This window comes from Lethenteron reissneri, chromosome 63, assembly GCF_015708825.2.
Source record: "Lethenteron reissneri isolate LAM-NWPU_2019-01 chromosome 63, ASM1570882v1, whole genome shotgun sequence".
NCBI classification, from domain to species: domain Eukaryota; kingdom Metazoa; phylum Chordata; class Hyperoartia; order Petromyzontiformes; family Petromyzontidae; genus Lethenteron; species Lethenteron reissneri.
In genome coordinates, this window is record NC_083841.1 from 6,503,965 (window position 1) to 6,517,544 (window position 13,580).

Consider the following 13,580-nt stretch of genomic DNA (forward strand, 5'->3'; position numbering starts at 1 on the left):
CAAAGTGTTGTCTCGACCAATAACACCGCACTAACACCGCATTAACACCACACTAACGCCGGGGGGGGGGGGGGGGGGGGCGGTGAAGGGGCGCGGGGTTGGAGCCCTGCGTTCCGGCTAGCCGGGACGTCTGCCTAGCCAGCGGTGTTTGGCTGGCCGTCGAACAAAGGCGGCGGTCGCTTTCAGGTGCGCTGCCGCGGCCGTCTGGAACGCTGCTCTTCCGATATCAGGGAGCGCACCAGGAGCCGAGCGCACCTTTGAATCGCCTTTTGCGTTCGGCTGTCCTACGTACGGTGCAAAAGAAGTTCAACATTCGTACACGATCGACGTGAAATGCAGCAACCCTGTGTGCTGCATACGTGAATGTATTTGTGCGAGTGTTTTAGCGCGTGCATCTCATTTGTATCTTTTTCATTTGCTACACAGCCGGATAATACGACAAGTCGCGAACCTTAAACACCCCGGTCGTTTATAAAAGTTGAAGGCGGTATAGTACTATAGCGATAGAGCAAGTGCTGAATCACTGAACCGGAATTGATAGCTTGAAAGCGTTTAGCGCGGGGCCTTTGAAAGTGCGGGGCCCGTAGCATTTGCTACTTTAGCTACTTGTATAATCCGTCACTGCCGCACGGGAGAGCTGCCTGTCGAACAGCGCTGAAAGTACACACATCCTATACAAGGTTGTCCCGCGTCCGGCCGCATCGGAGTGAATTCAAACCGCGTGACACAAGCAACATTTGGGCAGAAATAGCCGAGCCACATACACGGCGAGAAATCGCACAAACCGTAGCCGCACGTAGAGAGGGAAAAAGCTTTAATTCTAATGTACGTCGGTTCAACCCATCCACCTCCCACCACCCATCCCCCATCTCCACCACCCCTCCCCCATACTCCTCACACCCCCCCCCCCCACCCTGTATGTATGCGTGTTGAACTTCTTTTGCTCCGTACGTAGCCAACCGTGCTAATCGGAGGTGCGGGGGAAGGACAACAAACTAAACACAACAGCAACAACAACAGTTCTAAATAAATGAGTTCTCAATGTAGTATAGTAGTATAATGTAGTATAGAATATAGTATAGTGGTGTCGTGTATAGTGTACTGTGTAGTGTGTGTAGTGTATAGTATCGTAGTGTGTGTAGTGTATAGTATAGTAGTGTGTTGTGTATAGTGTACTGTGTAGTGTGTGTAGTGTATAGTATAGTAGTGTGTTGTGTATAGTGTACTGTGTAGTGTGTGTAGTGTATAGTATCGTAGTGTGTTGTGTATAGTGTACTGTGTAGAGTGTGTAGTGTATAGTATAGTAGTGTGTGTATAGTGTAGTGTGTGTAGTGTATAGTATAGTAGTGTGTTGTGTATAGTGTACTGTGTAGTGTGTGTAGTGTATAGTGTAGTGTGTGTAGTGTATAGTATAGTAGTGTGTTGTGTATAGTGTACTGTGTAGTGTGTGTAGTGTATAGTATCGTAGTGTGTTGTGTATAGTGTACTGTGTAGTGTGTGTAGTGTATAGTATAGTAGTGTGTTGTGTATAGTGTACTGTGTAGTGTGTGTAGTGTATAGTATAGTAGTGTGTTGTGTATAGTGGTCTGTGTAGTGTGTGTAGTGTATAGTATCGTAGTGTGTTGTGTAGTGTGTGTAGTGTATAGTATAGTAGTGTGTTGTGTATAGTGTACTGTGTAGTGTGTGTAGTGTATAGTATCGTAGTGTGTTGTGTATAGTAATTTATACGTATGTATGTTGAACATCTTTCGCACCAGATGTAGCCAACCGTGTTGATCGGTGGATGGCGAGAGGTGGTGGCTTGCAGGAAGCCTTCATCCAGCAGTGGATTGACCGTGGGTGACGATGCGATGTGTGCTTGTGTGTGTAGGTGTGTGGGGCGTTTCTCTCGTCGGACTGGGCTGAGAGGAGGAAAAGCAAAGGAACGATGAGTTTCTTTGGTACCGGGGAGTGTTTCGTGTTCAGAGTGAGTTCAGCTCTCACTCACTCACCCGCTCACTCGCCCGCTCACTCACTGAACCACCAACTCACTCACCCACTCACTCACTCACGCACCCGCTCACTCACTCACCCACCAACTCACTCACCCACTCACTCACCCAATCTCCCACACTCTCGCCCACCCACTCACTCACCCACCCACTCACTCACCCACCCACTCACTCACCCACTCACCCACCAACTCACTCACCCACCCACTCACTCACCAACTCACTCACTCACGCACCCGCTCACTCACCCGCTCATTCACTCACCCACCCACCCACGCACTCACCCACCCACTCACTCACCCACTCGCCCACCAACTCACTCACCCACCCACTCACTCACCAACTCACTCACTCACGCACCCGCTCACTCACCCGCTCATTCACTCACCCACCCACCCACGCACTCACCCACCCACTCACTCACCCACTCGCCCACCAACTCACTCACCCACCCACTCACTCACCAACTCACTCACTCACGCACCCGCTCACTCACCCGCTCATTCACTCACCCACCCACCCACGCACTCACCCACCCACTCACTCACCCACTCGCCCACCAACTCACTCACCCACCCACTCACTCACCAACTCACTCACTCACGCACCCGCTCACTCACCCGCTCATTCACTCACCCACCCACCCACGCACTCACCCACCCACTCACTCACCCACTCGCCCACCAACTCACTCACCCACCCACTCACTCACCAACTCACTCACTCACGCACCCGCTCACTCACCCGCTCATTCACTCACCCACCCACCCACGCACTCACCCACCCACTCACTCACCCACTCGCCCACCAACTCACTCACCCACCCACTCACTCACCAACTCACTCACTCACGCACCCGCTCACTCACCCGCTCATTCACTCACCCACCCACCCACGCACTCACCCACCCACTCACTCACCCACTCGCCCACCAACTCACTCACCCACCCACTCACTCACCAACTCACTCACTCACGCACCCGCTCACTCACCCGCTCATTCACTCACCCACCCACCCACGCACTCACCCACCCACTCACTCACCCACTCGCCCACCAACTCACTCACCCACCCACTCACTCACCAACTCACTCACTCACGCACCCGCTCACTCACCCGCTCATTCACTCACCCACCCACCCACGCACTCACCCACCCACTCACTCACCCACTCGCCCACCAACTCACTCACCCACCCACTCACTCACCAACTCACTCACTCACGCACCCGCTCACTCACCCGCTCATTCACTCACCCACCCACCCACGCACTCACCCACCCACTCACTCACCCACTCGCCCACCAACTCACTCACCCACCCACTCACTCACCAACTCACTCACTCACGCACCCGCTCACTCACCCGCTCATTCACTCACCCACCCACCCACGCACTCACCCACCCACTCACTCACTCTCTCATTCCCTCACTCACTCACTCACCCACTCACTCACCCGCTCACTCACTGAACCACCCACCCACTCTCTCACCCACCCACTCACCCACCCACTCACTCACCCCCTCACCCACTCACTCACCCACCCACCGACTCACTCACCCACTCGCTCACCCACCCACCCACTCACTCACCCCCTCACCCACTCACTCACCCGCTCACTCATTGAACCACCCACCCACTCACTCACCCACCCACCCATCCACCCACCCACCAACCCACCCACCCACTCATCCACTCACCCACCCACTCACCCACCCACTCACTCACCCACCCACCCACCCACCCACCCACCCACCCACCCACCCACCCACCCACCCACTCACTCACTCACCCACCCACCCACCCACTCACTCACCCACCCACTCACCCACCCACCCACTCACCCACCCACCCACTCACCCACTCACCCACCCACTCACTCACCCCCTCACCCACTCACCCCCTCACCCACTCACCCCCTCACCCACTCACCCACTCTCTCACTCACCCCCTCACCCACCCACCCACTCGCCCAATCTCCTACACTCTCGCCCACTCACTCGCCCACGAACTTAGAAGCTCGCTCAATCAATCTTACGCGCACTCTCTCTCTCTCGATCACTCAATTGTTCGCTCTCATTCATTGTCGGACTCCCCTTTTCTCATTCATCCACTCTGCCACTCAGTGCTTCAGCTCAGCCCATTGTTGTGAGTGTCGCTCCTCCACCCTCCTTTGTCGCCTGGAGGACGGCTGCCTCCACCAGCCCCACAGCATCCTTCACGAGCTGCATTGTACACACACATTTGTACACACACATTTGTACACACACATTTGTACACACACATTTGTACACACACATTTGTACACACACATTTGTACACACACACTCGGATAAAGATCCTGCCCTTTAGCCTTCACAGACTGTAGGGGCAAGTGCTGTTAGCGAGCGCCAATGAAGGCCGGCACGGCACACGAGGGGGTGGGTGGCCAGCACCACGCCCGGCCGCCTTTGTCTCCCCAGTGGCGATGTTTACGACGCAAAGCACTAGGTACTCATTTGAGGCCGAGTCCACCTAGGAGAGGTCCATGACCAGTTCGTACTACTATACACTACACTACTATACACTACGCTACTATACACTACACTACTGTACACTACACTATACACTACACTATACGCTACACTACTATACACTACACTACTATACAATACACAATACATTACACTACACTATACACTACACTGCTATACACTACACTGCTATACACTACACTACTATACACTACACTACTATACACTACACTACTATACACTACACTACTATACACTACACTGCTATACAATACACTGCTATACACTACACTGCTATACACTACACTACTATACACTACACTACTATACACTACACTACTATACACCACACTATACACTACACTATACGCTACACTACACTACTATACACTACACTATACACTACACTACTATACACTACACTATACGCTACACTACACTACTATACACTACACCACTATACATTACACTAATATACACTACACTATTATACACTACACTACTATGCACCACACTATACACTACACTACTATACACTACACTATACGCTACACTACACTACTATACACTACACCACTATACACTACACTACTATGCACCACACTATACACTACACTACTATACACTACTATACACCACACTACTATACACTACACTACTATACACTACACTACTATACACTACACTACTATACGCTACACTATACTACTATACACTACACTATACGCTACACTATACTACTATACACTACACTATACACTACACTATACACTACACTATACACTACACACTACACTATACAGTACACTATACACTACACTATACACTACACTATACAATACACTACTATACACTACACTACACACTACTATATACTACACTACTATACACTATACACTACACTATACACTACACTATACGCTACACTATACTACTAAACACTACACTATACACTACACCACTATACACTACTACACAACATTGAGAACTAATTTCTCTAGAACTTGTTGTTGTTGTTGTTTAGTTTCTTGTCCTTCCCCCGCACCTCCGATCAGCGCGTTGGCTACGTACGGGGAGCGTAAGACGTTCGCACGTAAATACATCCGCACACACTTGCACGCACTTGCACACGAGTCGGAGGGTAAATTCCACCTTCCCCACGCGGCAGCTGCACCCGGAGGTGGAACGCTACGAGTGGGTGGTGATCAGACACCCGGAGCTGGCGCAGGCGGAGGGAGCGAGCGACACGGGCGACGCGCCGGGCACCACCGTCGCCCCCTTGCCCCCTGCCGGGGTTGAAGAGCCGCGCTCGGATCGCCTGTCGCCCTTCCTCGCCACCAAACACTTCGGGCTGCCCAGCAAAACCGCGTCCATGTTCATGGCCGGGAATGCGGAGAGCATCATTATAGGTGAGTGTGTGGCGGGTGTTTGTGTGTGGGGTGTTTGTGTGGTGTGTGTGTGGCGGGTGTGTGTGTGTGGGGTGTGTGTGGTGTGTGTGTGGTGAGTGTGGTGTGTGTGCGGTGTGTGTGTGTGTGTGGCGTGTGTGTTGTGTGTGTGGTGTGTGTGTGTGGTGTGTGTGGGGTGTGTGTGTGGTGTGTGTGTTGTGTGTGTGGTGTGTGTCCGGTGTGTGTGGCGTGTGTGTTGTGTGTGTGGTGTGTGTGTGTGTGGTGTGTGTGTGTGTGGTGTGTGTGGGGTGTGTGTGTGGTGTGTGTGTGGCGTGTGTGGGGTGTGTGTGTGTTTGTGGTGTGGTGTGTGTGGGGTGTGTGTGGTGTGTGTGGTGTGTGTGGTGTGTGTGGTGTGTGTGGCGTGTGTGTGGTGTGTGTGTGTGGCGTGTGTGGGGTGTGTGTGTGGTGTGTGTGTGTTTGTGGTGTGGTGTGTGTGTGGTGTGTGTGTGGCGTGTGTGGGGTGTGTGTGTGGTGTGTGTGTGTTTGTGGTGTGGTGTGTGTGTGGTGTGTGTGGCGTGTGTGTTGTGTGTGTGGTGTGTGTGTTTGTGGGGTGTGTGTGGGGTGTGTGTGTTGTGTGTGTGGTGTGTGTGTGCGGTGTGTGTGCGGTGTGTGTGTGTGTGGCATGTGTGTGTGGTGTGTGTGTGTTTGTGTGGTGTGTGTGGTGTGTGTGGTGTGTGTGTGTTTGTGTGTGGAGTGTGTGGTGTGTGTGGGGTGTGTGTGTGTTTGTGGTGTGGTGTGTGTGGGGTGTGTGTGGTGTGTGTGGGGTGTGTGTGGTGTGTGTGTGGTGAGTGTGGTGTGTGTGGGGTGTGTGTGGTGAGTGTGGTGTGTGTGGGGTGTGTGTGGCGTGTGTGTGTGGTGTGTGTGTGGTGTGTGTGGTGTGTGTGTGGTGTGTGTGGTGTGTGTGGTGTGTATGGCGTCTGTGGTGTGTGTTTGTGGTGTGTGTGTTTGTGGTGTGTGTGTTTGCGGTGTGTGTGGGGTGTGTGTGTGTGTGTGTGGGGTGTGTGTGTGGGGTGTGTGTGGGGTGTGTGTGTGGTAGGTGTGTGTGGTAGGTGTGTGTGGCGTGTGTGTGTGGTGTGTTTGTGGTGTATGTGTGGTGTGTGATGTGTGTGGTGTGTGCGTGTGTGGTGTGTGTGTGGCATGTGTGTTTGTGGTGTGTGTGTTTGCGGTGTGTGTGGGGTGTAGGGTGTTTGTGGTGTGTGTGGTGTGTAGGGTGTTTGTGGTGTGTGTGTGTGGGGTGTGTGTGTGTGTGTGTGGGGTGTGTGTGGTGTGTGTGTGGGGTGTGTGTGTGGGGTGTGTGGGGTGTGTGTGTGGGGTGTGTGTGTGGGGTGTGTGGGGTGTGTGTGTGGGGTGTGTGTGTGGGGTGTGTGGGGTGTGTGGCGGGTGTGTGTGTGTGGCGTGTGTGGTGTGTGTGGGGTTTGTGTGGTGTGTGTGTGGGGTTTGTCTGGTGTGTGTTTGTGGTGTGTGTGCGGTGTGTTTCAGTTTCAGTTTAATTTATTAGGATTTATCCTGTGAGCCATTCGGCTCTTGATTTGGGTTCAACCGCAACAAACAATAAAATTACAAGATCCACCTACAATTCATTGTACACAAATCTGAACATCTCGTACGTAAACAATCAAATCCTGCTGCGTACAGAAAGTGCAAAAAATTCCATTTAGATGTTTGATCCCAATAACAATCATAATTCAATACAGATAAAAAATATAAATCTTTACTAAATGAAAAAAATCGGGCCAAACCACAAGACCCTCTAAAACTTAGTCGGTGGTGTAGTAGCGGTTAGCGCTGTGCTGCGCTACGGACCCGGCGACCCGAGTTCGATTCCCACTCACGGCGATTGCCAGTGACAATTATCTGAGCCGGTCCTGGGTCTCTCTTAGGTCGACTCGGCCTCAAATGAGTACCTGGTGCGGTGTGTAAACATCGCCATGAGGTGGCAGGGTGTGGTGCCTGCCACCCACCCCCCAGTGTGCTGTGCCGTCCTTCATAGGTGCTGCTACTCGCTAACAGCACTTGCCCAAACAGTCTGTTAAAGTATATATATATATATACTCTTGGTTCTTTCGGTAAAGTCACATAGGTAAAAAATGAAATTAAAATTAATAAAAATAAAATCACGACGTTTCGGAGGCAACACAAGTCTCCGTCATCAGGTGGGACCGTCACAGCCAGATTTGCTGCATCAAGTGAGGCAAGGATTCAAGATGCAAGCCCTTGCATCTTCGTCAGTCTGTTAAAGGCTATACGGGGGAGGGGGGGGGAATCTTTGTCTTTTTTATATCTGTGTTTGTATCTGAAAACATCTCTATGTATTTATTTGTCTGTGTGTGCGCGTCTGTGTGCATGCGTGTCTGTGTGTGTGTACGTGTCTGTGTGTGTGTACGTGTCTGTGTGTGTGTACGTGTCTCTGTGTGCGTGCGTGTCTGTGTGTGTGTACGTGTCTGTGTGTGTGTACGTGTCTCTGTGTGCGTGCGTGTCTCTGTGTTTGTGCGTGTCTCTGTGTTTGTGCGCAGGTGGCGGTGGCGGCCAGGCCCTCTACCTCGACTCCGAGCTGAACCACGGGCGCACGGCACCCTGCGACACTTTCGCCAACCCGCCGCTGTGCACGGAGACCTTTCAGGTGCAGATCCTGGAGGTCTGGGGCTTTGCCGAGAGTAGCCAATGACCTCCCCCCGCGAAAGCTTTCAACCACATCGCACTCCCACTTTTTTTTCCCCCACTGGCACACACCGGAGTCGGGCCTCCAACCCCCCCTCCCGGGGGGGGGTACATCACCTTCCCGTTTGTCGAGCTGAGCTCGTGAGCGACAGCCGGCTTCGCTGGATAATCCGAATCTGGCTTTGGGGCCAAGCAGGGCCAGGCGGCCGGGGTGACGGTGGATAGAGTTTGAACTGCGACGTCGGCGGCACGACTTCGGCTCTTGCGGTGGGAAAAAAGTATCTTGGCGCCTTCATCAATCGATCAATCGATCAATCGATCAATCGTGGCGTAGCCTGAGCACTCTTCTATCGCTGCTGCCACGGTTACCGCTCCCGGGAAGTTCGCTGATTGCTTTCTCTGCCCACGTTAAAGACTCGGTCTTCCAGACTGACTTTTGTCTCATCCACACTGTTCAACCACCACACTGCAGGTGACAACAACAACACACTCACCCATTCACCCACCCACTCGCCACACTGCAGGTCACAACAACAACACACTCATCCACTCACCCACCCACTCACCACACTGCAGGTGACAACAACAACACACTCACCCACCCACTCGCCCACTCACCCACTCGCCACACTGCAGGTCACAACAACAACACACTCACCCACTCACCCACCCACTCACCACACTGCAGGTGACAACAACAACACACTCACCCACTCACCTACCCACTCACCCACCCACTCACCACACTGCAGGTCACAACAACAACACACTCACCCACTCACCCACCCACTCACCCACCCACTCACCACACTGCAGGTGACAACAACACACTCACCCACTCACCTACCCACTCACCCACCCACTCACCACACTGCAGGTGACAACAACAACACACTCACCCATTCACCCACCACACTGCAGGTCACAACAACAACACACTCACCCATTCACCCACCCACTCACCACACTCCAGGTGACAACAACAACACACTCACCCATTCACCCACCACACTCACCACACTGCAGGTCACAACAACAACACACTCACCCATTCACCCACCACACTGCAGGTGACAACAACAACACACTCACCCATTCACCCACCCACTCGCCACACTGCAGGTGACAACAACACACTCACCCATTCACCCACCCACTCACCACACTCCAGGTGACAACAACAACACACTCACCCATTCACCCACCCACTCACCACACTCCAGGTGACAACAACAACACACTCACCCATTCACCCACCACACTCACCACACTGCAGGTCACAACAACAACACACTCACCCATTCACCCACCACACTGCAGGTGACAACAACAACACACTCACCCATTCACCCACCACACTGCAGGTGACAACAACACACTCACCCATTCACCCACCCACTCGCCACACTCCAGGTGACAACAACACACTCACCCATTCACCCACTCACTCACCACACTCCAGGTGACAACAACACACTCACCCACTCACCTACCCACTCACCACACTGCAGGTCGCAACAACACACTCACCCATTCACCCACTCACTCACCACACTCCAGGTGACAACAACACACTCACCCATTCACTCACCCACTCACTCACCCACTCACCACACTGCAGATCACAACAACACACTCACCCACTCACCCATTCACTCACCCACTCATCCACCCACTCGCCACACTGCAGGTCACAACAACACACCCACCCACTCACCCACTCGCCCACCCACTCGCCCACCCACTCGCCCACCCACTCGCCCACCCACTTGCCACACTGCAGGTCGCTTTTCACTTACCTCTCTGCTTCTTCTCTCACACTGCTCCACTTTGGATTCCTCCCCCACCCCCCCCCCCCCCCCGTCTCTTCCTCCGACTCCTTATAACTTTTCTCAATTCAAGAAACGCATTAACTTATTCATTCTCATCTGGTGTACGTTCACGAGTGCTGTACGCTGCAGTCCACCTCGCCTTTTGGGCCATTTGAGCCTCTGCTTGACAAATTTTTTTTTTCAGTTAAAGTAAAAAAAAAACTTTCAAGTGACTTTGAGATGTGCCACAATGTGACCCCCCCAGAGAAAAAGAAATGGTACATTCCAGAGTTCATACCCCAGGAATGTTCCATCCCTGTGAAGGGTGGGTACCATTACACGATGCATTGGGATACCTCTTAGCTTCCTGTATTTGTAACGTTTTTGTTTAAATTTCCGCGTGTAAACATTTACCCAATGTACCCATTTCACTGTCGCGATCTCCACAAGGCAGCTACTGTGTTACATGACATATCCGTGTTGGAGTTCGTTGAGTATTTTCTTTCTTAGAAGCCCAGTCACAGCAACTGCAGGGCAGAATTCCCTCTTCAAATATTGTCCGGGTCGCTGTGTGGCTGGCATGCGACAAATAAGAACATTTTTTATTTATTTTATTTTTTAACCAGGTAAAGCCCACCGAGCTACCTAGATTCTTTTTCAGAAGCGACCTGGCCACAAATATTAGCCCGACTAAGTGTTCTCGTCATCACGTGGAAATGTATAGCAGCCAAAATACTCTAAACGCTTGACGTTGATTCTAAATGTGGAGGGGAAAAGCGAAGGACGCAAACTCTAAATATTCAGGCGTCAGGGACGGGATGGAACCCACGACCTCCTGTATACCAGGCGAGGTAGTTAACATCTCCTAGCCACCGTGATGATGATGAGAGAGAGACGCAAACTCCAAATATACAGCAGGCGTGAGGGTCGGGATGGAACTCACGACCTCCTGTATACCAGGCGATGTAGTTCGCATCTCCGAGCCACCGTGGCGCCTTGTAGTAGTGACCACAGCCCACAGCGAGAGAGGACGACACGTCTCCCCCCGCTTCAAGCGGGCTCAGTTTGTGCAGTTTCGCGCGGTGTCTGCGACTAGGCTATTTCTACCCTACGCGGTTTGAATCCGCTCGTATGCGGCTACGCGTTCAGACGTCGGGCAACGTTGTGTGTGTGTGTGTGTGCACTCTGTGCGCTCCTTGGCGGGCAGCCGTCTCCTCGTGCGGTTTCTCTTCGTGCTTCCCGATTTTTCTGAATGCGTCCACCACAACTGCGGCGGCCACCGCATGGTGCGAGGAGATCCCTGTAGTGGGCGTCGTGTGTCGGGCGCGACCCGGACACACGCGTGTAAAGCCCCGCTTGTAATTCGCCCTCGCTTAGCGCGAGCTTAGCAGTCGGTTTCCGACGGCTTGAAGCGACCGTCGCTCGTTTGTTCTCTGCTTTTCCCACCGTCTGCAACTTCCTTGTCTCCACCCCCCCCCCCCAGTCGCCCGTGCTGTTGACTCCCTGCCAGAGGTCGCAAACGGGTTTTGATTCCTTACGCGTACCCGGCCGCACCAGGGTCGCAAACGGGTACCCGTACCCGGCCGGGTACGGGTAGCCGGGTATCGGGTAGGGTACGGGTATCGGGTGCCCGATTGCGACCTCTGCTCCCTGCCCCCTGTACAAGTGCAGGCTCTTAAACTTCTCCCCTGCCTCTGACCAACTCTCTCTCTATATATAAACTAAAACTCTCCCCACAGTTTCAGTACCGCGTCTTTGGGACACGTTCGCACTTAGATGGCATATGGATCCATGTATTTGGTTGTTCGGGTCTCGAAGGCGAGACGATGGGTCCTCTGGGGGTCTTGGCTCCCGAAGCGAGTCTCATGGCTCTCTGTTTCTGTACAGCATCTTGGAGACGTCGTCAAATCGAGAAGCTGTATAAAGCCGCGCCGTGTTGTTGTATTTATTGTTGTTGTTGATGAACCGGGTGAGAAGCTATTGGACAACCGGTCCCTTTGAGAGGAAGGGAGCGGGTAGTAACAGTGGTAATGTTCGTCAGTACAAAAACTTCGATATCGTTTCGGTGGTCCATCTTGTGCAACGCACCTCGGGTGCAGCTCTGCCCGGCATGGCTGCGTTCGAGGTGCAAGACACGTCAGACGGCCTGACGCTCGCTCACTCTGCAAACCGCCCCCTGCGCAATGTGGAATGCCATCTCGCGGTTGCGGTGAAAGGCCGCGGCGAAGGTGAGACGCCCAGTTGGACCGGGGTCTGTGGTGTGTCACCTTCATGCGTGACCTCATCAATATTGATGCAGAAGCATTATATATTTTCAACTCGGCTTAATGTCTTGCCATCATCTCCACGGCCTCGTGTGTCATCCCCCCTCCCTGGAATATGCGTAGGGGGTTTCGCCCGTCACTGTTAAAGCACTTTTTGTAAACCACAAAACAGTTTCGTGTATCCGACCCTCGCGCATCCGCACTTTTAACCGATGTATCTGCCCACGCTTGGTACGGTATTTGTTACAAGGTGGCGTTCAAGTTTACGAAAGTTTCAACTCTCTTTTGTTTCACCGGGTGAGAGAGAGCAAGAGAGCTAACTCTAGAGATCAGGATGAGTCTCGTTTGCAAAAGCGACCTCCTTCGTCAAAGTGACAAACGTATAACGATGAAGTAAACAGAAATCATACGAGCAATCGGAACACATTGCAGACGCAAATCGACACTCAAACGAAAGTTTAATACGTTTCCTGCCGTGCGAATCGGCTCGGGCAGATTAACCTCCGCAACGATCGTGGCACAGAGAAGAGGTCAAGGTTAAAACAACGAACTGTCATCTTCTTGGTTCTTTCGGTAAAGTCACGTAGAAGGGAAGTAACAAAATAATAAAAATTAAACATAATAAAATAATTATTTTATTACGTTTTATTAAAATAATAAAAAGAAAACACAATAAAATAATTATTTTATTATGTTTGATTAAAATAAAAATAATAAAAATAAGCATTTTCTAAAAATAATTATTTTATTATTTTTCTTTTTCTTATTTTATTACTTCCCTTCTACGTGACTTTACTGAAAGAACCAATAAGATGAATCCCTGCAGTCACGAAAGCTTTAAATCGAAACTAACCGTCATGTTTATATACGGCCGTTCGCATATCCGACGCCTTTTGAA

The 13,580-nt window shown here is 51.9% G+C and overlaps 1 protein-coding gene across 3 annotated transcripts in view; it reads left to right on the top strand.

Annotated features, from left to right (window-relative positions):
* Positions 1 to 13,294, top strand: part of TBC1D24 (TBC1 domain family member 24) — a 43,506-nt gene extending 30,212 nt beyond the window's left edge. The window contains exons 10-13 of one of the 3 annotated variants that reach the window (XR_009757112.1): positions 1,871 to 1,966; positions 5,673 to 5,913; positions 8,463 to 9,423; positions 9,485 to 13,294. Coding sequence is in view for 2 of the 3 variants with exons in the window: in XM_061577108.1 (XP_061433092.1) it covers positions 1,871 to 1,966; positions 5,673 to 5,913; positions 8,463 to 8,614 (489 nt within the window). In the remaining variant the exon portion in view is untranslated. Of the gene's footprint in view, positions 1 to 1,870; positions 1,967 to 5,672; positions 5,914 to 8,462 lie in introns of all 3 variants that reach the window. The other 2 variants (XM_061577108.1, XM_061577109.1) reach the window with 2 other exon arrangements.
* Positions 13,295 to 13,580: the final 286 nt, after the last annotated feature.